The sequence below is a fragment of the Corapipo altera genome, unplaced genomic scaffold, assembly GCF_003945725.1.
Source record: "Corapipo altera isolate COAL_440 unplaced genomic scaffold, ASM394572v1 24, whole genome shotgun sequence".
Lineage (NCBI taxonomy): Eukaryota > Metazoa > Chordata > Aves > Passeriformes > Pipridae > Corapipo > Corapipo altera.
The window spans coordinates 6000295-6027437 of NW_020884903.1; the positions used below are offsets into that span (position 1 = coordinate 6000295).

The 27143-nt window shown below is 34.0% G+C and overlaps 1 protein-coding gene across 6 annotated transcripts in view; it reads right to left on the reverse strand.

The window, feature by feature from the left end:
* LOC113950783 (cadherin-19-like) overlaps window positions 1–27143 on the reverse strand; it is a 115453-nt gene that overhangs the window by 27067 nt on the left and 61243 nt on the right. For 4 of the 6 annotated variants that reach the window (XR_003528878.1, XM_027651007.1, XM_027651010.1 and 1 more), the window contains exons 2-7: window positions 13958–14184; window positions 10442–10736; window positions 4123–4242; window positions 3323–3487; window positions 2234–2418; window positions 900–1153 (exon numbers count right to left, since the gene is read on the reverse strand). Coding sequence is in view for 5 of the 6 variants with exons in the window: in XM_027651007.1 (XP_027506808.1) it covers window positions 900–1153; window positions 2234–2418; window positions 3323–3487; window positions 4123–4242; window positions 10442–10736; window positions 13958–14155 (1217 nt within the window). In the remaining variant the exon portion in view is untranslated. Of the gene's footprint in view, window positions 1–899; window positions 1154–2233; window positions 2419–3322; window positions 3488–4122; window positions 4243–8042; window positions 8116–10441; window positions 10737–13957; window positions 14185–25081; window positions 25093–27143 lie in introns of those variants that run through there. The other 2 variants (XM_027651009.1, XM_027651011.1) reach the window with 2 other exon arrangements.

The window sequence follows — 27143 nt, forward strand, 5'->3', positions numbered from 1 at the left end:
AAATATTTCCAAGAAGTTATAGATATGCATTAACATTTCATTGTTCCACAGGAGATGTTGCAGTCATCTAAATAAACTACCAAATGATCCCTTTTTAGGGGGGAATGAAAAATTGCATGTATGTTTTTATTCTTTCTTATTTGATGTAACCTATTACTTGCTTAATAAATAGCAGTAAATGAATGTAAAATCATAAGAAATCATTGCCTAAACCTTATGAATATAATATATGTATATTATGTTATGAAGCCATAACATAATATATATATATTCCTGCTATTAGAAATCTACACACCATAAATTATTTTATGTCTCAACCATTTTTCACTGTATCCTAACTTGTCTAAATTCTATAGTACATAGTGATGTCAGGCAATTCAGGAAGCTATTTTAATTGTAAACCGTATGTTAAAGCTTAATTACCTGTTTTCTCTCTTAGAGACAGAAAAAATTATTTATTATTAAAATTATTAAAAACAGGATCTGCTGTTGCTGGGTTGAGTGACTGGGTATCAACTGGCTGGCAGTGAGTAATTGTTTTGGGTCTTTTTTGCATCACTTGTTTCCTTAGGGGTTTGTTGTACGTTGTTTTTTTTCCCCTCTGTTACTTTCTTTTCCTTTTTTTTTTTAATCATTATTAAACTATCTTCATCTGAACCCATGAGTTCTCACAATTTTACCCTTTCAGTTCTCTCTTGCATCCCAACAGGTGGGGGAGTTAGTGAGCAGCTGTGTGGTCCTTAGTTGCTTAAGGGGGTTAAACCATAATATCTTGAGTAACATAGGCTGCCACAGTGAGAGCACAATTAACTGTGATTATGAACCAAGGAAAGGAGCAGAAATACACTTTGGAAATCCCAACTACATTTATATTTGAGACCTGTTCACATTTTAAGTACCTGACTGGACTGTCATCATCATCTGGATCTCTAGCGGTTACGACCCCCACCAATGAGCCCTTCATAGCCCCTTCATCAATCTCCATCACATAGTTCTCTGAGGTGAAAACTGGAGGTTCATCAGCATCTTCCACATTGATTTTGATAATGGTTTTGTCTTCAAATGGTCCTTCTTTCAAAAAACGTTCATCAATGTACTTGTTTACAACTTTTGCTTGAATACTGTATCTCCTTTTGCTCTCATAATCCACTGTCTGTTAAGAATAAAAGAGAGATTTGAAATACTTCTTTCTTCATATTTGAATTAAATATAGTTCCATAAATGGTGTGAGATTAAAGATAAAATAGTTCTATCCTTCAATTGGGAATTTATGAAAAAAAATAGTTATTTCTAAAAGTAGTTAATTCTAAGACTTCTTTTTTTTATGTTAGAAACGCTTCAAAATTAAACCGTTCTTGTCTGCTTTCACATTTGGGCTGACTTTAATGCTACAGTCAGACAACACTGTAAAAAAAGTCATAGTTACATTACTGTTTTAGAAAGTCTTTATCTATTGAAATTAAAAAAATAATAAAAAAAAGACTTACTAAATAAATAGCTTTCTGAACTGTAACAAATCCATATAGAAAAAGAAAGAAAGAAACAAACAAACCCCAAACTCTTAAACCAAAATGAAAGAAAACAAATCAACAAACAAACAAACAAACAAAACCACCACACTTATAGCTTTCAGTTCATCCAAGCCCTTGATTTCACTATATTATCGAACTCTATCTTCATTTCAGGTGATGTCCTAGATGCCCCAGAAATACTTCTGTGTGTTTCCAAAAAGATTACACAGTATCAAAGACTATTAAATATCTTAATTCATAAGCTGGCAATTTTTTGAGTGTATTTAGTGTCTTTTCAAAGTTATACCATAAGAAAACCTCCACTGTCTATCTAATATTGTAATAAATTCTGTCTTCACATAACAGAAGGTGTTGGAAACAAGTAATATTGTTTGCACTGATAAAAACTGATACAAATTTTACAGATGATGCACAGAAGAGATAGAACATTTTCTCACAATAGGATACACTGTTGCACAGCTAGAGATGACATTAAGATACTCTGTCACGCTTGTATTCAGCAGTAATAGGAATGAGTCAAAAAGGTAAACAGAAGGAAAAGCATTTTTCTTTTTATCCCTTAATATTCCAATCAAATCACAAAGCTTAAAGAAAAAAAAAATAGTAGAATCCAAAGCAATAGGCCTTTTTAAACATGCAGCTTGCTTGTGGAAATTCTCTCTAGTATTTAGATATTTTTTGGAAGGTTTCTGAGATCTCACCTTTTTTAATAAGATAATTCCTTCTTGAGTCTCATTGTTAGTTATGATGTCAAAAACATGTGAGCTATCTCCTTCAATGGAATAGTTCATGGCTGCATTCTCTCCTATGTCGCTGTCTTCTGCGAAGACTTTGCCTACAGTGGTGCCCACAGGAGCTTCTTCAGAGACACTCATATGGTAAAGTCCTAAAGAAATAAATACTGGCACAGTTTAGTGATCTACCATAGTTAATAGCTGCTGTAGCTATGATGGCGTGAGGCTCTCAGAAAGGTGGGGAAAGTTCCCAATTTTTGGTAGAGCAAAGGATAAAATCTAACGTTGTATAGATCATGGGTACAGGACATGGGTACAATCTTTCCGCTTATGGATCCTCCCCTCTCAACCCTATTTTAGCAATGAATAGATCAAAGGGTAAGAGGCAATGGTTTTAAAATTAAGGAGGGAAGATTTAGAGATAAGGAAGAGGTTTTTTAGAACGAGAGTGGTGAAACACTGGCACAGGTTGTCCAGAGAGGTGGTGGATACCCTGTTCCTGCAAAAATTCCAGATCAGGTTGGATGGGGCTCTGAACATCTTTGACCATTGAAGGGAGGTTGGACTAGATGACCTTTAAAGATCCATTCAAATAAAAACTATTCTATGATTCTATGAACCAACAGGGTAAGAATACAGTGGAGGACAGCACTTCCCCGCTGCATTTCACTAGTTTTTCCTGACAGTCCAGTGAGCAGCTCTCACATCTGCTAGAAACTCCCTGGACAGATAAGTTCACATCATTTACCAAAAAGTTTACAGTATCTGCCAAAAAAGAATGAAGAGGGAAAACTATTTAGTAAGTGATTTATCTCCAAAGTCTAGTGGTAAGTAAAAACAGCAGGCCTGAAATCTTTTGCGATGATAGATTTTCTTTTCCTCATGATTTTTGAGCTTTTGTGGGGGCTTTTTTTTTTTATTTTACTTTTATTTTAATCTATATGCTGAAGTCAAAGCACAGTCCTGTTCTAAAAAGATCTACCAGTAAACCTAACAGAGCCACAGTGGATCAAAATTTCTTCAAGACTTCAATTACTGTAAGCAGCCGATACTCACGCTGCTGAAATTTAGGTGGATTGTCATTGATGTCAGAGAGGTTGATGGTAACAGTGGCTGTCGCTGAAAATGCCCCTGGTTGCCCAACCATATCTTTGGCTTGAATGATGACCAAATACTGATCTTTTGTTTCTCTATCCATTTGGGAAGCCATTCTGATGACCCCTACAAATGAAAAGTATAATATAATAGCATATAACAGTCTCTTTTTTTTCCCAACATCTGACAGTGTAATATGGATATAGAATGTATCACTGGACCTAGTTATCAATTTACATTCTAGACCATGCACAGCAAAACTGCCCTAATACTGTGAATTAGTACTCATGGTTTCAAATACACTGTATGAGAGATCCATTGTGCATATTTAGAGTTCTGCGGAGCAGAATACTCCATTTATTTCCTCTACCATATATAATCATGTCAGAAAGTAGGTTTTTGTAGGGATGTCCCATATCTGTGGTTCCTCCAACTTAGAGATAGAAATGTTACATAATGAGTCACAGAGCTGTTATATGAGAAGCACTCCTAGATGCACTGTTTGAATGGGGTACTCGTAATGCAGCTCTTTTCTTTAACAAGATATTTTGCTAACTAAAGTTTGGATTTCTTAGAGAGAAAGAATTTCAACTTACTATGGGAAAGAAAAAAATTATTTTCTTTAGATCTAGGAACTATGTAAAGATGTAAGAGTGTAGGGTGGTATCAGTTGATCTTTGTACTGAAATGAAGAACATTTTTGCTTGCATCCATTTTATTAGTTCATGAGTGTTTTCAAGTTACAAGTTCATTTGTAGTACCTGTTTTTGGCTCCACAGAGAAATATGGCTGTCCCTGAATGAGACTGTAAAGCAGACGGGCACTATTCCCATAAGAAGGATCATCACCATCTGTAGCTGTTACCTGTATAACCGAAGTACCTCAAGGAAAAATAAAATAGATTAAGTTTATTCTCTTCTTGTATAAATTATCTCAAAACTATAGAACATAAACTCTTTTAAAACCTTTTAACATACCAGATATATTAGCAAACAGTCCTAAAAATTTACAAAAGCAAATGTCACTTTCTAAAATTTATCTTTAAAAAGGGAAAATATGTCCCCAGCAACTATCCTTGTTGCATTCGAATTTAAAAATAAAAATAAATGACGTACGATGTTTTAGCACTACATTTCTGTTGCTTGAAATATTACACATATCATGCCTTTTTCCCTAATTTCCAATATGTGAGTGGAAGATGGCTAATTGTTTCTCCTCCCCTTCTATATTTTTCAAAGTATTTTATGGAAATTTCTCAAAGGAAAAAGAAAACAGAGTTACTTTATCACCAGTAGGCCCACTGGTGATAAAGAAATTAATTGTTAGCAAGCAAAGCAGCCAAGAAGTATAACAAGGCTCAGATAAATTTTTTTATCGTTGACTCTTTAATGAGCCTGTCTCAGAGTAAAAAACGATGGCAGAATTACCAGTACAAAAAACACAGCACAATCAAACTTCAGAGCTTGATTTAATCTCTGATGGGAAGCTGTTTAAATCCTAGATAGAAGATTGACTGGCACTACCATTAATGACTGTCCTTTAAAAGAAAATATTCACAGTAACATAACTTTGTAAGGTAATAATTATTTTTGTCTTTTTTCCTCACCTAGGTTCTGCATTAGAACACAAATATCACTTCTCATGAGGAATAGTGGGAAATCAAGATACTTTCTAAAAATTTCTGGCATATGTTCACATGGTTGCACCTGCTTACCAATACAGCTTGCATAGTTTTGCTGGAGGAGAAAAGAAGAAGAAAAAGTGGAGTGCAAGGGAGCTGGACCAGAAACATATTTTTTACGACTAAGGTAAAGTTGATACTTGTCTCCAATAAAACAAATATATTCATTGCTGAGTTTTCCAACAGTTAAACATTTTTATTTTTAAACAGAAATGAAAAATGTTTCCTCATAGAAGGATATGTTAAATTAAATATTTTGAAAAAGTATGTTCTGCATTTTTTTTCAATTTATTCACCAGCACTGCAAGTGATTCCATAACCCATGCTATCTTCTCTCAGGTGTAGAATACAATAAACTGTTAATAATTCCCATGAACTTTTGGAGTTATCATCATCATGGCTAGGCTTCGCGAACGAAGATTTGGGAATGGCTCTACCCACATTTGTTACAAGTGCGCTGATGGCTAATAAGGCCAATACGAGACAGACACGTCCGATTGCAAAAGGCACAGCAGAAGGACTCCTTAGGTGGTATATTCTGCAAGACACAGTTCTTTCTGCGTTGTCTTTTCTCCTCGAGAGTGATCCTGTGTGCTTTCTCAAAGGAAGCAGCAGGGTTATAGATGCTGCATCTCCAGGCCTCCCAGTTTGAGACCACAGTAGACCAGTTATGTTGATCAAGTTTGGACTTATATGTCCTTCAAAACGTACCTACAATATTGAATATCTGTCATTCATGTGTGCTTTAGATGTGTATATAGATGTATAAATATATATACAGATCCTATTGCTCTGGAGAAATGTTAAATATAAAATTACAGATTCATATTTAGTCAGGACACATATATGCTTCAGAAATAACAGAATTCCATAATAAGACTGAAGGGTAAATCAAATCTTCAGCTACACGACTGTTAACTTTGTATCAGCTGTGATCTGTGGAAATTGCTGTCACTATTACAGAAAACTCATCCTCTAAGACAATTTAGCATAACTAGAATGCAATTGCTTTGAAAAAGAAATGGAGTGCTAGTTAGGAAGGGATCAAGAACTATGAGTAATCCAGTGAGTATGGTCTGTCATGAATGCTATTTCCTACTAAATAAACTCAACTGCCCACAACTATGTTTAGAAATGGACTTATTTACAGTACCATATTTAGTAAATCAGGAATAAAATCCAACATATATAGGAATGCAAAGTTATTATTACAACATTTGTGGATCTCACACATTTAAAGGTAGATTTATTTTCTGCACAGTTTCTAACTATCATTGAGAAAGCTTGAACCTAAACCAACATTTCCTGCTTCTCTAAGACCCAAGCACACTTTTCTGCTTGCCTGTTGACTTTTCCAGAGTATAGCAGAAGGCAGAAGCATGGAATTTATATAGTTTGGCTCAGTGAGATGAAAGGTGAACAGGCAAGAGACATCTAGTAAAGAGGGAGTTGACCTGGAAGGAAGAAATAACATATCCTGCACTCTCAGGAGGAAGACCATTTCTAAAATGGGGTGACAGGAGACCATGTAAAGACCAGCCTATATTTTCTCACATTTTTTTACAAAGGAGATTTTATGATCACTACATGAACCTCTAGGTTAACTACAGACTATATAGTAAGCAGAAGAAAAATATTATACCATGAAACTTGTATTTTTTTATACATTTAACAGTCAGAAAAAGAAAAACAACCACCAAAACAAACCCACCAACCAAAAAAGAAAAAAAAAACCTAAAAAAATGCCCAACAAAACAAAGAAACAACCAGAAACCAACCCAAACCATTTATTGATTGGAATAATGTTTACCATTTTTATTTGAGAAACAGAAATTGCAATGTTAATATTCTGTCCTCAAAAACTCTCAGAAGCCATTATTTGTAAGTACGTGGTTATGAGAAAATACAGATACAAATCATATCTTAAACCAATCAATTACCATAGAAATACATATGCACAAAATAAAAACAAAAAAGAACCCCCCTAAACCCTTACTCCTAACATTGTAAGCATGACAGGACATAATTCACAATTGAACTTTTTGATTAGCTTTATTTAAGACAAACTACTAATTTTTATCTCTTCAGGCTTGATTTTACCCTTTTTGGGCAAAACAGAGTAGTGCCATTTATATGGGGCAGCCCATTACGTATGCTATGGGGCCCTCATATGGCAAATAGTTATTCATTTTTCTAACTAGAGCTTGAAATCTGTACGACATTAGGTACTGATAGATTATTGCATCTGACTCTTAACCACTCCATCAGATATACTGCATTTGTACAAGTTTAACAGCTATATGGAAGACACTTTAAGTAAAATCGTACCAAGTGCCTGAGGGAAGAGCACAGACCTGTGTTCTCAGAAGAGAGTCCATTTGCTGACATGCATTTCATTTACTGTGGCACTTGCCTTTAAAACCCTAATAAAATTTAGTACTGAAGATAAAAGAGAGCTAATAAAGGATTAAAATATATTCTAATTTGCTGGTACATTAGTATATATAGTGATATTTGTAACTAACTGCAGGCAAAATAATCTGTCCCTGTCTTCTGATTTTGCTGTGGTTCTCTGAGGCAAGTGGCCAGCTCTGAATTATTCCCTCCTCTCTTTCTTAGTTCCAGACAAAATTCTCACTAGCAATGACCTGCCTTCCAAAATTATGACCACACTTCCTGAGAGTGTTTTCTGTGAGGAAATTACTAGATCTAGCATCAGTGAGTAGAGCCAATGCTAGAGAACTCTGAAACAGAGCAAAGGGTAAGGCTCTCTGTTGCACTGAATCGCTTAAACTAATTCTGTTCTTCAACCCTTATTATACAAGAGTATGTTCTAGTTTACTGGGAGAAAAGCACTGATAACAATGAACTGTTATGGTACCAGTGCTGCAAATTTTGGTTGATTACTCTTTCTGTCTGCTGGGAGGTTATAAATTTCCTTGTAAAGTTGGTTTAGGATGTGCACTGAAACAGGTTTTACCTCAGTAGTGCAGTCCCTACCTTTTGAGAAGCAGGGTAAGCCAGTCTATAGAGGTACTCATGTTGTGCAGCTCAGCTGTCTCACGTGTTGGAGCTGACCACTGTCAAGGTATATACTCCACTTACATTGTATATTCCATATATACATATTTGTATTCCAGTAGTGTCTACATGGAAGAAACAGGTGAAAGAATGATCTCTGAAATAGCTATGGTATTAGTGCTAAAGAGGTCAGGTGTGGAAGAAGCAATGTAGAAAACATTTCAAAATCCATAGGATGACCTGCATTCGCATATCATATGCCCGATGGTTGCGTATCTGTGAGTGTACTATTTCAGGCAGTCTGTGTCTGAGAGAAGAGGCACTGTGAGATCTTCATTTTTCACCCATTCTGATAAATGGGAGACAGTGTTACTTCTGATTTTTTAACTTTTTTTTTTTTTCATTTCATATATTTCTACATTTCACTAGAATATTTTTTATTTATAATATTACAAGAATATCACAAAGTAGATTAAGTTTTCTACAGCTTAATTAATCTTATTCTGAAGTGATGTAGTATTTTAGGAATTTAAATATATAATAGATGACACAGGAGAGTGGATAAAGACAGCTGAGCCTTTCACTTTTATATTATCTGTTTATAGCAAATTCAAGGGAGTAGAGAGTAAAACTTCTCATTTGTCAACTGCTTATTAATGATTTCTGGTGAGAAACAGAGGTATATGGGAAAAGGTTACATTGTTGTTTCGTCCTTATGTACTGCCCTACCTGACTACTTTTCATTTCTTTTTTTTCCCCATATAGCTCTCATTAAGACAGAAAGATAAAATAGAAGAAATTTATAAGTCAGTTGTTCAAACACTTATGTGAATGGTTGCAAGACTCCATGAGTATAAATGAAACCATACTAAATCACCAGCTATTTAAAAAAACCCCAACATTTTATAAGAGACTGTGTGCCCTATAAACAATGCTTTCCCACAGGGAAAAAAAAAAAGGAGTCATCGAAGTCCTACAACTGTGTAATCCTAAATAATTCTAGACAATGAACTATAAGTATTTTTACTATGAGCACATAAAAATAAAAAGGTCATTTACAAGACATCTGTCTTCTCATCTCCAAACTTGAGTAAATGAACAAGACGCAAAGCCTAGAAGAACCCTCTGAACAAGAAACTGATTAGAAAAAGTTGTTTGACCAAGAGCTCAGATGCAAACTAAGTCTGTAAGTCTATCTGCACAGAAAAAAGTGGCAGTGAAGAAACAATCACAAGTGATTTCCCTGGCAGAAGTTGGTATAAGCAGTGTGACTAGCAAGTAAACTGATTAAATGGAGATGTTTTGTAGTTATTGGTAGCGATGCTAAGCTGCTGCTTCCTGGCAGAAATTAGGGTACTAACCCTACTTTTGATTAAACACCAGACATGAATATCTCTTTCTTGCAACTACTATTCTGGCTGGTAAAAGAACATTAAGTTTACGATTCACTGTGAAAGATTCACTGATTCTGCCCTAAAAGTTGAACAGGTAATACTTAATGAAACATAGTTTTTAGTACCTTTTATGATCACTGATGCTATTACATTAATGACCTCATTAATTCATACTGTTTAAAGTAGCACAATAATTTCTGTTCAATATCAATTGCAAATAAAAATAATCAAAAGAGGTAGGGGTATGAATTAAAGAGATTATTGGGATTCTTTCTCTAAGGATTAAAGAATCTAGTTTTCCTTTGATTTTGAAGATAGTTGCTTGGAGATAGCATCTATAATATACTTGTTTATGTCTGCTGTATTCACACTTTGGGGGACCTGAAGGCTTTAAATGTATGTGTACATATATTACGTGTATGTACACATAGATGTATATATACACTTATATTTGTCAGATGCTTACTTTACTTTGTATTTGCTGAAATAAGTTTTCAGATACATGACAGATCCTAGCACAGGTCTGTTTGATTATTTGGAAGGGGGAAAGAAGAGGTGTAAGGATTAAGTTGTTCCTCTTGACAGGAAAATTACAATTCATGTGCTTAGGAAAATGGAAGGTTAGTTCTTCATTGCACACAGTCTAATCCAAACAAGAAGCTAACTGATAGGAAAGAGGCTTGGCAGTGTAAATAAGTAGGTAACATACAGAGAGTGAGAGTGGTCATCACATCTCCTTTGCAACTGACTTCAATACTCTACCTATTTTTCTTGTAATGCTGTATTTTTAAACAAGTACAAAATAAATATTTAAAAACAAGGATGTTAAGTAGAAATATTTATAACCTTTTCCAAACCTGTAAAAGAGTTTGCTTTCATCTCACTGAGAAGCAGTCTGTAACATATGTTATTAAGATTTTGTATCCACACGACTATCTAGAAAAAAATCAGGAAATAAAGATTTTGGTTCACAGCATATAATACCTTCAGGTGACATCTCTGGAACAGTAGCCACATAAGGCCCATCCAAGAACTGTGGTTCATGGTCATTGACATCTCTAACCTTGATAATAAATTCTGATTCAGGTTCAACAGGAAGTTGAGTGCTCCTGTTTATTGCTTGTGCTCTTAGACTGTAAAAAGGTTTTTTTTCTCGATCCAGCTTTTGTGTCACATAAATTTTGCCGTTATATTCATCGATGACAAAAATGCTTCCAGCTCCCTCTCCAGTCAAAACGTATTTTAGGTTGCCATCCTGCTTGTCTAAATCTGATTTCAGCTGAAAGTTCAAAACAGAAAAATAAGTCACACTTTAGGAGGAATAAGTTTTTGAACTATTCATTTGAGCCTTTGTTTTCATTCTACAGTGAACCCTGTCACTAATGAGCCTTCTTAGATACTAATATTTAAAAGAAGATATTACATTTTCAGCCAGCCATTTTAATTTTAAAGTATATTAAAGTATTTAATTTTAAAGTATTTATATAACAGACTTATGAGTGCATGATAAGCCTGAGAAGAGATGCTTCAGTTTCTTTGAAATGAGGGAAATGAATGAAAGTACCCACTTTAGTTCATTGCTTTATCAGCTCCCATACAACTCTACCAAAAACAAGGCAAAGGCCATTAAACATTATCTAAAATTTTTATTATTGCAAATGGCAAGTGTACTTTGTAAGTTTTACGTATTTTTTTCCTCTGTACTCATCAATACTAAGTGCAAATGTGAGCAATAGTGATGTTCTATTTCTGTTGAAATATTAAAAAAGAGGTGAAAAGCCATTCTGTTGTGTAAACCTATATTATTTATTCTGAAATAAATTGATAGACATTTTCCATTTCCTTCCAGGATGATCTACATCCTCTGTTGTCTTGCTAAGTTGAACTTTATGATGATAATTCCTTTGATGAAGCTGAGCCTTGGAGACAGTTGTGGTCCAGCTACATTTGTTCATGCCCTGTTAATGTTAGCAATATATAATAGAACCTTTTAAATAGCAGTAACTTAATTTCTTATCATGTTCAGGATCCACAGTTAAATTTTATGGGACCAGCAATTTCTATTATAACATTAATTCTCTATTTTTCTCTATTTATTTTGGTTTTAGAATAAAAAATGTCAAATTTTCTAAGAACCTGGATAATAATAGAAAAATGCAAACCAAAAAAAAAAAATAAAATTATTCAACTTACTTCTCTTACGAAGCAACAGGTTTAAAATTCAAATAATATGCCTAACCATTGACTTCAATTATCTCACTGTTTTGTTTCATGCTTATTGACCCTACAGGTCAATGTAGGATATGAGGACACAGAATGGCAAAGAAGTAACTACGGGGTGTAAAGGGCCTGTTTCGCTATTGGATCTACTCAAATATTTTCTAATGACTTCTGAAGTTGCAAAAATAATTTTAACCTTTCTTTGGAACAAAACAATGTGATGGGGACACTCTGGGATATGAGGAACAGTTTTGAGTTCCTGCTCTGAGTTCTCTCAAAGTATTTAAGACCTAAAATATGCAGAGTTAATTACCCTTGACAGTACAAAAGAAAATTTTCAAGTCTAGGGAGTTTGGCATAATTTAAAATATGAACAACTTGAAGTCAAATATTTTCAACAGAAGTAGTTGTGTGCAAAAAGTGGTCTGGTCAAACTCATTTTAACACCATTGAAATTGGCATATGGCTAAGGGACAACACACATTCTTTGTTGTCGATAAAACTTGGTTTCCTTGTAATGAACTGCAGGGCACAGGACAGGTGATGTATATCTAGATCTTTAAACTAACACGGGTTTCAGATGTGACCACAGAGTGCATAAAACCCTTAGATTCTGGAAGCATACCTTGGACTGGCTGCTTAGACGTAACCTGTGTTAAGCAGCTTCACTCAGAATCATTTATCCACAAAAGATTTCATGATCTTGAACGTATAAAATGTGACTCTCACAGATGACATGTGCTGAGAAAGCATACTAAAGTTTCTCAGTTTACTTGGTTTTTTTAGGCTAAGCACAACAAGATAAATGGTCTTCTTATTGTAAACGAGAACTGAGAACAAGAATTTTCGTACTTGCTCTCAAATATCTGTCATTGCAGTGCCAATGGACACATTTACTTTTCTTAAGCTTGATAATAGAAAAGGAGTCATGAGTCTATGTTAAATGAAATTTGAATATTTAGCTCTGACTGTGAAAGGAATTTTATATGGAATAGCGGCTTGAAAGCGGAGATTCTCTACCTGTGTATTTTCATTGATGTAGTTTTCTTCAGGGCCTTAATTACTAAAAATTCATGTGTTGATCATAGACTACCACTTAATTTGCTGAAAGTAGAGTATATTATACTCAATAAAAAGACACAAGTAAATATGTCTCACTAGACAATGGTAACACTGCAACAAACTAATGATAATCTTCAATAAAATTTCCAGTTTACCTGTGAGAAATAGAAAGGTGAGATCATGAAAATGCATGATATTTATGAAGTTTCTTTGCAGGAAACTATTTTTGAAGTATTGTGAGAGTAAGAACGGTCAAAAAAAATATACAGCCTGTCTGAACTTGTTCTTTCAGAAGTGAGACATCACATTTCCATAGTAGTTACTTCGAAGGGGCTGGGAAAAAGTAATTAATGAATTTTGAACACTTCACCCTTTGGGTCCAATTAAATTTTAGTGCTAGTTAATTAGTAGTTAAACTTTTTTTGGTTCATTCATCTAGAAAGGACCTTAAAGAAAAGAAAACTAGATCTCAAGATTACAGTTATTTCTATCACACAAAAATAAATAATAATAATAAATATAATAATGATAAGCAGAAAGAGAAGAAAAGGGGCAGATAAAGCCTCATTAAGACAATTATCTTAAAGTACATTTTTAAAGGAGGGTGAAAAATAATTGCTTGTTGTGCTAAACCTGCGTTAATCTAATGAACCATGTAGATTCTTGTAGTTTCTCAGTGGTAAAAGGACTTAGTATTAATCTGCTTCATTAAAAATTAATGACGGGTAAATCAACTGCTACTTAGTGTAATAGAAAATCATACTAAATACTGTTTGTAAACTACACTACGCTCAGTATGGCTGCTCTGATGCAATGCCAAATATAGCACAAACAAATTGCCAGATGTTGATAAATGAGTCCTTAACTTTCATTCAGAAGAAAAAAAAGGAACTTTTCAGCTTTATACCTTCATCTACTGTGTATAGAACTAGTTTCAGTAACAGACTGAATGTGAAATTTCCTTGACTGCAACCTAGGTGGAGGAAGGTCCTTGGTACTACCATGACCTCCAACCCTTGGTGTTCTCTGACCCTTAGTAGGGTCACAGGAAAGGAGAGATGTAGTAATGCCTAAATACAGCTTCCTGATCTCCAGTTTCTACCTTTCTTGCTATTTCCAGGTCACTGGAGATGTTTGGTCTTCCAATCCAAGGCAGAAACTGCTAATCAGCATGCTAAAGCTAACCTTGTACTGTCCTTGAATCATTACTTATCATACCTGTCCAATATAAAGAGGACCCAGTGAAATCTGTTCCTCAGTTGCAAAAAGTGGTTCCCATAACCAGCCACGTTTCACTCTTCGAACTGCCGTGAAAGACAAATCTGTATTTTGAGCACTGTGGTTCTGTATGCTGAGGGAGTAAGGCCAAAGTTGAACCAGCATCATCATGAGAGGTATCAATGCAGAGAAATTCATGCTGAAACCTTCTTTCAATCAATTTTAATCTGTAAAAGAGGAAAAAAAATAAAAATAATTGACAAAGCATCACTTTTGTCTTTCCATTTTTATATATTTATTCTGTGCTAATATAAGAGCTGATTTACAGTGTTAAAACCTCCTCCTCTCCCTAAAAGGAAAGAGTTGAAACAAAGTCTGTTTCTGTTTAAAATAGATATTCTGGTATGAAAGTCAAGTGCTCAACTTTTCTTTATGAATATCCTATACAGGGAGTTTGTATGCAAAAAAAAAGAGGAAAATCATCCTTCAATTAAATCATCTTTCAAATTAAGCTGGGTAATTGTATTGTGTAGCCCAGGAATAATTTGATTGGAATAATTGTATGCTTCTGGTTAGGCAGGGCTCATTTTGAGCTGCAGTCACAGAACTGCCTGAAGGGTGAACATCTAACCTTAGTGGTCCTGATGTCTGGCAGCTGAAACAGTGGTGCAGATATTTGTTTAACCTCTTCTTACCCACTTTCCCAGCTCAACAAAATGCCTGCAAAAATGCCAAAAGTGATAGGGCATCATGAAGGAGGAGCAAAAATCTACACCTCTCCTTCCTGGCTGATAGAAATTCTCTTAACTGATTTTACCACCTCTGACATTATTGGCTATAATTAAGCAGTCAAAGGGCAAATGCATCTTGAAAGATGTAGGTTTCTGCAGCTAGTTTCATAGGCATAAAACAAACTTTCAGAAAATGAAGGTTTTTCACAAATTATAAACTGTTACTGACTTTTCAGTGATTTTTGGCAGAATAAAGGAAACTCTGAATTTTAAGTGTAATACAGTGCTCAGTTAAGAATAGCCATCTCACATGAGGAAAAAAGGAAAATTTTAAAAATACTTACCACACACATTTCAAGTCTTAAAACCCTATTTGGCAATGACATTAGCCATTCTTTTCAAGGTTTTAACCTTAAAGAATAATATTTTCTATGCAAGAACAGTCTGATTTATGAATTGGTCATACCCCAGTCACTGGAAAGAAATATTTAGATGTATTTTCCTTAGGGCAGAAAAATCTGGAAGTCCAGGATAAAATACAATGCATGTATTTTAAGTTAATGATTTAAATAATAATGTTATAAATACCAATCCTTATGCAAAGGGAAACATTATAATTGTTTAAAAAGACAGATAATACAGAAAACTATTTATTATCTTCCAATAATTTCATATGATTTTAGACAACAGCTTGTTCAAATGTATTCTGCATATATATATATGTGGAGAGAGAGAGAGAGAGAAAAGATAAGGAAGTTCTAATAGTAAAGTCATATAGAACCATAGATGTTAAAGTGTACCTTCCAATTTATTAATGTTTTTTGGTTTTGGACTGTAAAGCTGTAACAGTGCAAAATGAGACTTAAATAGAAGGAATGTGACTTGGGTATTCTCTAGTTTCAGTTTCCCATGGAAAACTGCCTATTTTCCTATAGCTGAAAGAATAATATTTGTGACATGGAAAACAAGGCCAGTAAAGTTCGACTTGGCTCTGAAATAAAGCTTGAGTGAGGCTTAAAAGGCCTAAAGACCTTGGAGAGGCTCTATGCAACGAGGGTACTTAACGCTAAGCAGTAATCTTCACAGAAACTAACCTTGAAAATGAACATTCATTTTATTGCAGCACATACCAAAGGACAGACAAATCAAGCAATGAAAGCTGAACAATCAAAGAGACCTTTCTGAGGAATCATAAAACAAGTTACTTCAATATTCAATATGAAGAGACAGGTGTTCAGTCTGGGCCATAGAAAATGCTTCTGGCTACCATTTTGTTGTTGTTTTAGATGTTTTTTGTGACATTGCCCACATTGTTCAACAAGGTATTTCAGACTTGTGGGGCAGTATTTCACACAGAGTGAATGTCAAACAGTCGTTATCAAATTCATCTGAAGACACCATGTATACACAGCAACATAACAAGGGTACAAAATAAGGCTACACAGGTCTATTGCTGGCCACATTTTTGCGATCTGTTCAGCAGTTAGACATGAACAACATAAAGAATACAATTAGCATTTTGGTCTGTTTTTGTGTCTCCTTTTTATTAATTTATATTAATAGCCCATGTTATATGAATTCAAGCATCATATCTCAGACAAAATGAGCATGAATAAACATTTTTAGATTTGGACATGTTGTACGCTGTTAGTGTATAAAAAGACTTTGACTTGAAAATACAGACAGTAGGCATATTTCTGTAAAAAACATAAAGCTATGTAATGGAAATGAGAGCTATATGTATTTCTGCTATATCAAACATTCTCAATTTGCCTTTACTTTCAGGACCTTTCAAAGCATGTTTACTTCCAACATCTTCCTACTCATTTGGCATTGAGACACTACCTCCGGCCTCTGGCCAGCACATGTTGCCATTCTTTATAAATCCAATTGTTCCCTTGTGAAATAATCATCTTCTTTCTGTTCCACTGATTGTAGCTAACTCTCAAAAGTGGCTCTCATAAAATATCCAGAAATTAATGTCTTATTTCCTCCTCTATTTCTAGTCTTTTCTTAAAAATCTAAATTTCATTGTTACACACTTAAATTAAAAAAAGAAAGTGTTCCCAGTGTTTAAGATGATTCTGTACTGAGACTACTGTCAATCACTATGACTAGTGTTGTCTCATTGTTCTTCCTTGTCATTCCCTATCCATCAGTTGTCTCTTGTTTTACACTCATTTGGTAAAGGCTTTGTAAATGAAATGACCTTTTACTTTCTGTTTCAATTATAATATTCAATAGAAGGGACGATTCGGAAAAGCACTGAGATTTTGGTTGTTATAGTGGTATGCACAAATAGACAGATTTTTTAGTAGAATAATCTCTAATTGAAAAAAAAAAGGACAAATATATTTTCAGAGATGAGCAAATGAGGTAGAGAAATGGAAACCACTTTTCTGTTCCTAGTCTTCAGGAAGTACGTCTCCACACATGCAGTGGATTGCAATAATAAAGACTGATACTTAGAACACAGTAATGAGAATATCAATTTCAGTTGTAACAACTTTTAAAGCAGCATCTTCCTTTCATACCCAATGAAAATAATGAGTTTCTTGTAGACTTAAGATTTACTTTCTTTGCACAAAGTTGAAGAGTCCTTTTTTAGGTTTGTTCTGGAATCACCACCAAGTGACATCCTTTCTCCATTGGAAATAATACCTGTTACTGCCCAGTATTGCAAGAAAAGTAGTAGAAAGAAATCTAAAAAATACTGCTGCTTGGATACAGGGACATCAAATATTTTTTGGTGGAGAAAATAAAAGACTAAAGGTGAAGACAAACAACAACTTTCAGAAGCACTAAAAACACCCCAAACAGCAGATTACAGTGAATATGATGAAAAATTCTGTCCCAATTCTGTTAGTTGAAGAATAGGAAAACCAAACTTAATTTTGTACCAAACCCCTCATAATTTGATATAAGTAAAGCCTTTTAATTAGGAGGTGGTAAAACACTCAAATATTCTAACAAGGGATGTGGTAACATATTCCTTAACTAGAGACTTCTATATGTACTTGATCCTATATACATTTGAATTTTGAAACAGTGACTCCTGAGAGAACAAATCTCTCTGTCCTTGAAAGCATTCAGCAGAACTAAAAATACCAGACTGAAAGATACTCCTTTTGTGGAATTTGGTGTTGTCTTTGCTTGTTTTTAATAACATCAAGCAAACAACAAGTGGAAAAATTCATGTAAGCCAATCTAATTCATTAATATGCAGCTTTTGAAGTATTTCTTATCTCAAGATGATGATGTTGTTTCAGTTACATGTTCTGTTTCATGCACCCGTGTTATGATTGTAGTTAAATTTGTCTCCCTTGTATATTGCTATCTTTAATTTTCACTTAATAGGGTAAAGAAGAAAGGGTATTTGTAGCTAACCCCTACAAATTATCATGTTATAAAAAGCTTGATTGGTTAGAAACCTTCCAATTTCTCCACTACAGACTTGCTCATTTGTACTGCTACCAGTTATTTGTCCTGGTTGCATTTTATATGGCTGATTATTGATGATCCTAGAGTATTATGGTGCTACTGCTCTATTTTCTTTCCAGAAAACACTATATATAGACTCATTTTCTTTGACAAGTTTAGGTTTTGCACAATATGGTAGACACCTAGGCTATATAACTCCTGGAATTCTCAAAAATTTAGTAATATATAATAATATGTATATCAACTAATGTAATTAATACATATGTTTTGTGGGGAGGTTTGTTTGTTTATATTTGTTTTATAATCTGTACAGAACAATGATAAAATCTTCCAGAGTGTGCACTGTAATGGACCTAATCCTATTCTTGCTTCTTCTTACTGTTGCTGAATTTCACGTAGATTAGGGTAATAATTTTTGCAGGTTTAGTGTGTTAAAACTCTGCATTATCTTTTTCATTGATTTTGTCTGTGATTTGAGTTTTTGCAATGAGTGCCAAGTTTTTTTAAGCATTTTATTTGGAGACACTAGAAAAAAGCATGCTAAACTCCTAAGGAATAAATATGGCATATCTGGCTCCAACTGGAAGATACTATTGTAACTGTAATATTTGACCAACTTGATAAAAAGAAACAATGAGAAGAAGGAAAAAAATTAACAAGAATTTATTTTGATATTTGAACTTAATTTTTGCTAAATGTAATCACAGTTGCTGTATGCCATACATAAGTATTTTGTGATCAACTGATTGATTAATTATTTTTTTGAATGGAAAAATTGATACCAGTCCTGCTGTAGCTCAGGTCACCCTTACCATCAACCTGTCAGCTTATGCTTATCTACCTGATCTCTTTATGGTTTTTCTAGTGTTTAATATTATTTTATGTTTAGCTATTATTTTTATTTAATCTAAATATTTTAGTTTTATCTATTTTGACTTTCTGGTCTTTCACACATTTTTCTTTCTAAATTTTGACTGCTGCATCTAACAAGTATTCTGAATTTATACTATGGTCATCAGAACTAACACCTAAATGTAATAATATCTTCAATCAATTAATTATAGGTAACTCAAAAATTGTCTTGCTAGTCTTTTGCAGAACTAGCTATTTTAAAAGCTTCTACTTAACCTTGAGAGGTGCCTTCTGTAATGCACATCTTGATGTGACATTTGACCAAATTATGTTGACCGGTAGTGCATATTAACACAGTATGGCTGCATGTGTCTCCACTAGTCACCCAGAACTTCACTTACATGGAGATCAATTACTTAGATATTATGAACGTGGATAAATTTCACTTCACTGTAAATGGTATATTATTTTCTTCATTTTGCAAATATGCCATTGTGTCATTAGGGAAGGTTTTCCAACTATTATACAGAATTACTAGAGTAATTATGTGTCAGTTATAAGTAGATAAAATAGCTTAAAGAAATGAATTTTTTAGTTGATTAGTGCCTTTAAGTCTATGGATTTTAATCAGTGTAGAGCAGATCAACTAGAAATCCTGTCACTCCTATCGTTTTATAGTGTTTTACTGATGTTATTTCTAGGTAGGATATTAACATGTTATTTTGATCCCCATATTTTACTACAATATCTGTGTCACTGTAGAAGAAGCCCAGGTGCCATTTTGGATGACAAAACCCTCACTCTTCAAAGCATGACAAACAGTAGCCAGAACACTACCCAGACTAGAGATTCAAAACATGTTTTGCACTATCAAATAGTAATATTTATTTCTTGAAATCCTATGTCTCCAATTAAAAACATACAGTAATTCTTGGGAAAGGTAAGAGTTTTTTTTTAAAATAAAGAGAAAAGGATCTAAGGTGAAGGATGAGATTTCCTGCAGTGAATAAAGAAAACAAGTAGTATATCTGTTCCCTGTTCAGCCTACAACCCAAAGGAGGTAGTATAGAAGATATGGTAGCATTTTGTGTGTTCTACAGTCTCATTCCACAATCACTGGTAGTTCTCATTTCCTTAGTGGAACTATATCAATCACCAGTACACATGAGTAAACCAATATTGAGAAGTAAACCTTTTTATGAATTAAAGTCAGCGACTGTTGGTGCTATTGTATTACATTTGAACTTTAGCATATAACACTGGCTGCACAATGTCTATGTCCTGATGGCTGTGAGGATACAAGATGAAGTAGCCAGTCTCCTGCCTTTTGCAACCCTATTCCACCAGTATTTTTAGAACTGAGGAATTGGTTGCTGATCTTCAAGTTTGTTGGAGATATATGTAACAGGGACCAGCTCAATATTTCTGTATATGGTTCAGCATTCTTATGTTTGACTTCCCTTAGGGGACTGCTGCCACTGATGTAACTCTGTAAACAAAGACTCTCATGATTATGGAAACATGAAATCATTATTTCACTCACTGTTATCAATCATATTGTATAGACATGAAAATACAGCCTCAAAAATTTCAGTCATGCCCAAAGCAGACGGAGACCCAAGTCTTCTCATTGTAATTTCTCTGCTCCTTCAGACAGAACCTTGAAAAGACAACCCAACTCACCTAAAGAGTCTCTGGATACAAAGAAAAAGTCACACCATTCCCACCATCAACACAGAGTGTGTGTAAGGATAAACTTCTGGAGGGTAGGAGTCTGTCAGACAGCTTTTGCTTTGCAGAGGTGACCTTTGGAAATGCTGGTTAAGGTAAATACTGTGTAGGGATCAAGCCAAAGGCAAGCCAATATTTTTGTAAACTTCCTCTAGGAGTACTTGTGTTACTGTTTTTCAGATAATATTAAAATTAATTCTGCAACATCAAAAATTAATAAAAAAAAATAAGGCTTTTTTTTTTTGAGTCTACTTAAATCCCCCAAAGGGACCAGCAGGTATCACCAAGAATGTCACACAGATGCAGCAGATTTCCCCAGGGGCAATTAAACATTAGAATTGTTCCCTGGTTGGTGTAGTGTCTTCTCTTCTTCTGGAAGCATAGCTTTTCCACATATTATTAGCTAAAGTATGAAGTTATTTGGTGAACAGTTTCATAGACTAGACACAGATATTCCTACTTTACTTTCTTGTAGGGAAGAAAAATGAAGGAGGAATATCTATGTCTCTTGTCTAAACACTGGTAAATTAATGATTATATTTCATGTTTTATATAGAGACTTTTTGCCATACAGCTGTTTCCTATGTCAGTCCAGATGCTTCCTAGCTAACGGAAAATTGAAATGCTTACCTTAGGACTTAACTTTATGAAAAATTATGTTCGTTTTCTGCAGACATTCAATAGCTTCAGGAATTATATTCTGATGTAAAAATTGATTTGGTAAACAGATGCTGAGATGCTAAAAGATTCAGTTATGCCAGTAGGTGTGGTAAACTGCACTCTCTACACTAAAAATAAGTAAATATTTAGTTTTAATTGTAGGTTTCCTCAACTGAGACTATTATTTATTTTTAAGATAGTTTGCAGTACAGAAAGTTATGACTAAACCCTTGTATTTTAGGTTAAATATTTTGCTGATTAAAAGACTAACACATGTACACAGTAAAAACAGAAATTCTTGCCTTCTGGCATTTGCTTTTTATTATAGGAAAGTAGCAAATTCAATTACAAGGTGTTTGATTCACTGGGCAAATCCTACTGGAACATTTTCGGCTCTGCAGGATACCACTCAGTGCTGAAGAACCACTTGTCAGCATAACGATGTAGAGGACCACATTCTGTGCTTCACACTTGAATCAGTTTGCCAAATGATTTTCAGGATGACACTTCATGAAATGCTCCAAAACTCTTTTCAGGATTTAGGTCCCTTTTATTGCATTCATTCTTAATTATTTTTTGCATACATTCAAACTAATAGTGCAACAAATTTACCTTTGCCATGGTTTTGGGGGAGGTTTAATTCCTCCAAAGTGAGATAAAAGGAAGCTTCAACATTTCATTTAAGAGGATACTCTTTGCTAGAATTTGACCTATTGTTAAACTGCTGGGTTTGGTTTTAGAATTAATTTTCCACATAAGATGAGATAAATCAGAAAACACCTTAAATGAAAGTATGCAGTCTATGTAAATGGGAAACATTAAATCAGGTGTTAATGTTTATCTTTGATGAATCTTATATTTGTAAAGTAAATAAATATTCAAGAAAGTAGTGCCTTAAAAGCAGTTAAAGAAACCCTATCTTCACTTAAAAAAAAAAAGGAAGGAAAGGTTTTGGTTTTTTTGTTTGTTTGTTTCGGGGTTTTTTTGTTTGTTTTTTTTTTGTTTGGTTGGTTTTTTGTTTGTTTTGTTTTGGTTTGGTTTTTTTTTTTTTTAATTTTCATTAAGTCCATTTGTTCTCTGCTTAGTCATAAAGCACAATAAGGTAAATAAAGCAGGGAACAATTAATTTTAACAGTATTAAGGGTTTCCATTATAAACTAGAAAATCTGTTCTGATAAATAATCCGGTTATCCAGTTTAAAGGTATAATTTAAATTCACAGACAGAAAAAGTCTCTTGCATACATACATGCACTACGGGCATCACCATAGTGGAAGTTAGTTGGAAAAATGCAATGGAATAACCTCAGTTTCAGTTCTCCTTAGGTCTCAATGATCAGAGGCTTGTTTCTCCCTTACTCCTGATTTTAATATTTCACTGTTCTTCTATGCTACCAGGAACATATCTTTTCTTCACTCATTCTATCAATTTTGTTAAAGGCTGATATCCTTTTTCAATCTCTCATATATAAAAAAATTATCAATAAAATGCAGTTCTTATTTGATTCCATTAAACTTTGTAAACACTTCTCAGGTACTGAGGTATTCAGAACAGCATAGGAACAGAGCATTAGGTCATCCAGGAAACATAAAGGGTGTTGTATAATCAATTTCATGTAGAAGATTTTCAAAAAGGATTTCTTTTTTGCTGAGTTTCGAGGTGTGGAATAAAATTTTCCATGCATAGTCCAACAAATCCCATCAGGTTTGCAAATTCTGCAATTTTTTAATAGAATAATTTTTTTATAAGAGTCATAAATGAAGCAAATTCTAAAAATAGGATGCTTTTTCTAGCTATTGGTACTGCATTCTCCAAACCTTCTTGACTTAAAAGTTATTTTTAAAGGATAGGTGTTAATTTAGACCTTTCTGATATTTCTGTATTATAACATAACATAAAATAACATTATCAGGCTAAAAAAAAAATTAAGACAATCAAAATTACATACTATCTGGGACTTAGGTCTTGACACTCTTCATGATCAAGTTGTCTTTTGATGTTTCAGAGCATAATTTTTGTCAATTATTTGCATACTTATCCATTAAAAAAAAATCACTTTCTCTTATCTTGCTACTTGGTACATGCAATATATTTCATCCTATAATAGGAGGAAAATACTGTTTCTACTTTCATTATCATTCAATGTAGTCCTTACCTTGAATCAAATTAAGATATCTTTGGAAATTCTTATTAATTATTAATTCACTTTGACTAAAAATCCATTAATAGGAAAGTCAGGAACAGCACATAGAATCTGTGTTGAAACTTGCTTTTTTAAAAGTCAAGTTCAGGTTGCACTGTGTTGTTGGGTGGTTTTTGTGAAGTATTATATCAATGTAGGAAATATCCTTTGAGAAGTTCCTAGCTATTATTTGGTACCTTGAATACCCATGCGTGCTGCTCTTTCAACATACTTTTATCTTGGGTCCTTACGTTCTGGTAATTCTTCAAGTATATTAAATTTTTTTTGATGGGAAAATTAAAAACAAAAAGGTGTTGGAGCAGTAGAAAAATTGGATTAAAAATTCAACATAGCTAAGCTAAAGACTTCAGAGTACCCCCAAAATTCAGGTGATGTTAATTCAGTTAATTCTTATTGTTATCAAGATTACTTATCTCCTGGACTAATGCCCTTGATAGAAGAAAGCCAGCTGCTCAGATATCTTTGAAGCTGAAAAAGTATTTTTTTTATTTCTCCATATTTTCTGTTCCAATTTTTTAGACTTTTCATTAATTTCTTTGCTTTTCCAACCATTTTTTTTCTCTTACTACAATATGATTCTTCCTCTTTCTAGCCTACATTCAAGCCTTCTTTCTCACTGAGAAGCTGAGCCACTGAATGTCCCGCCCCACTTTTTTTCCCTTTCTTCATTAAAAAACTTTTCCTATTTGCACAAAAGATTAATGAATTACCTATTCACCTGTCAACTCTGTCCCCACTGCTATAGGTCACCTGCAATAACAGTTTATTGCATCTTTAGACAAGCTTTTTCCCTCTTTGTATGTCATTCTCCTCTCGTTACCTGTGTGAGCCTCTTTTGCTTCTCTGCTCAATGTTATCTCTCAAAGAGACCTCTCTGTGCAGATTTCTTTTGATATTTTACTTCTTAGAAGCCTATTATAAAAAATAAATTGTGCTGTATTATATTGTTGAGCCAGACTCTCTGTCAGTCGTTCAGAGGGTAATTTTGCCTATTTCAAGAGCTCTTATGTACTTTGTAGCCTTAGATTTTGTATCTCCAACTGAGCAGGTATCCTCAATGCTCTATGTGTTACAAAATTATTAAAATGCACAATCAGACTCAACATTTTTAAACTTCATCACCTACTTTTTCTTTCAATTGAAGAAGCTTCTTAAGCCAAGAAGCAAGTAGAGGAGAGAGGCAGAAACATGAGGAGTTAACACAAAAAGTAAATGCTGTCTAGGATGAATTTAGTAGGGTAATAATTATGGTGAGTGGTAAGTGATAAGAAGCGAGAGACTAGAAGAGTCTGATGTTTCAAATGCAAGACTTGATTTTCATGCAGTGACTAGGAAAGAAAGGAAGAATCTGTACATGGAGTCAGACCTGTATCAGAAAGTGGCACAAATTGTACTGAGCCAGGCGCATTTCAGTCCACAGGAGGCATTCAGAGGATAACTTGCCTTCTGGTTAGTGCACACTGCTGTTGAGCAGGGCTTTGGAAACCAGCAGACAGGTCCGTTGCACATTTCAATTTTCTCCCTGGCTTTAATATCTTACTTACCTAAAATCTATAGATATATCCAGTATAGCTCAATTAAAGTTATTCAGAAATATTACTTCTGCTTGATTTTATGTCCTTTCATCTGAAATATGTAGGAATCGCCAAAATTCAATGCAAGAGCCCCATGTTTGATAGAAAGTAGCTGAGCACTCTGTTAAGTATGAAGTACTCTCCCAGTTATTTCAAAATGATATTAAAAACACCAAAGGCTGGTGTTGATGCTGTGACATTAGTGTGGTGTGCTGAAAGGATTAAGAAAACTATAGAAGTCATTGTTATCAGACCTCGATAATAATGTGGCCCAACATGTACTACCAAAGGAATTTTTGCAGTCAAGAAAGGAGCAGAGTTCATGGAAGGCAGAAGCAATCTGAGAAGATTTCAAAGATTCGTGAATAACTCTGTTAACGAGCAGGAAACAGAAGGCTTGGGAGCTGATCTAAGAAACATGAAGTCTTTGCAAATAGCCAATTTATCCACAGATGATACATGTTTAAAGAGTTGGCATCTCCAGGATTTGTGTGTTTATTTATTTTAAGTAAGAATATGTAACGGTGAAATATTAATTTCCTGGAAAAAATTTCTGAATGAAGACACAAAATAACAAGATAAACTATAAAAAAACCACAAAACAAAAACACAATCCAGAAACTAAACAACACCAAACAAAATGATATATGAAAATATGAAAATATTTGAAATATGGATAAAATTGAATGGGTACAACTACTTTCATATTATTATCCATATTGATTTTCTAAAATCAGTATGATTTATATGATCTTGGTAACTTACCTATAAAAATTAGACATTTATGGTGTTTAGTTGGCAAAATAAGACCACGACTGTTTCTGCTATGATCATTACCAATTTATATTAGTAACTTCTATATATCTCTGTAAATTTCGACAGCAACTCATGAAGAAGAGGAGGAAAAAAAAAGCACAGATTGTAATTCCCATCCTTCACTGCATTAATTACTGTTTGTGAGAGACATGGGGGAATTTCCTCCAGAAAGCAATGTTTTAATAAAATCTCAGGGTAGGATATAGGAGACCTTTTCATATTTTCTAAAAGTTATGTGCAAGACTTTGGGTACTTTTTTCAAAGTTAATCCCTTCACAGTGGCACATTAAAATGTGCAGTAAAGAAATTGTTCTTCAGAGTTCGTTGAAAGGAGTGGATACTTTTCAAACCACGTCTTGGCCTGGGACCTTGCCATTGACATGCCTGCTTCATAGACATTTCCTTTCCTTCATCAGGCTCTAGAGCATTCTTTCCTTACTGTGCAGCTGAGTGGATAACTTTAGCGCATATAAACACACAAATATGCATGAACTTTTGGAGATACCAAGACTCACTAAATCAGAACGTTTAAATTTCCCCCTCAAATCAGTTTTTACAAAAGAAATTACTGTAATAGGTTTCTATGGATATCTCACTTCTTTAAAGCCAGTTTTGTCCACATAATTCTCCTTCTTTCAGGAGTCTGCCTGAGTTTCTGACTTTAATTCATTACAAGCCAACTGAAACTGGAAAGTCCATGAAGTTGTCATAGTAACTCAATGGACAAAGACTTAATTCACTAGTTTATATAAGCCAGAGCTCATATCCTGCAGACAGTAATGATCTTAAATTATTTAGGTCTATAAAGTCGATGGATTATATATTTAATAAATGTCAGTTCCTTAGTTAGTGAAAAATGGGCTTTGATTGCCCCAAGCTGTCTCAAAAGTATTTGTATGTTAGATAGTAAACGCCCCAAAAAGCCAAGGAGAATGAAGAGGAACAGGAAACCAGGGTATGGTAACAGTATTTTTAATAAAGGTTATGAGTTATGTTATTAATTTATTAAGAATTTTTTTGAAAAAAATTCCCAAATTTAGCTGTTAAATTCCATAAAGGCCATGTGGATTTGACAGAAAGAGAGGATGGCATACTTAGATTTTCACAATCTAGTGAAAACAATGGGACTGGAGTTAATTGTTATTGTTCCCATTCCATAGATATAATTTGCAGTAGCAG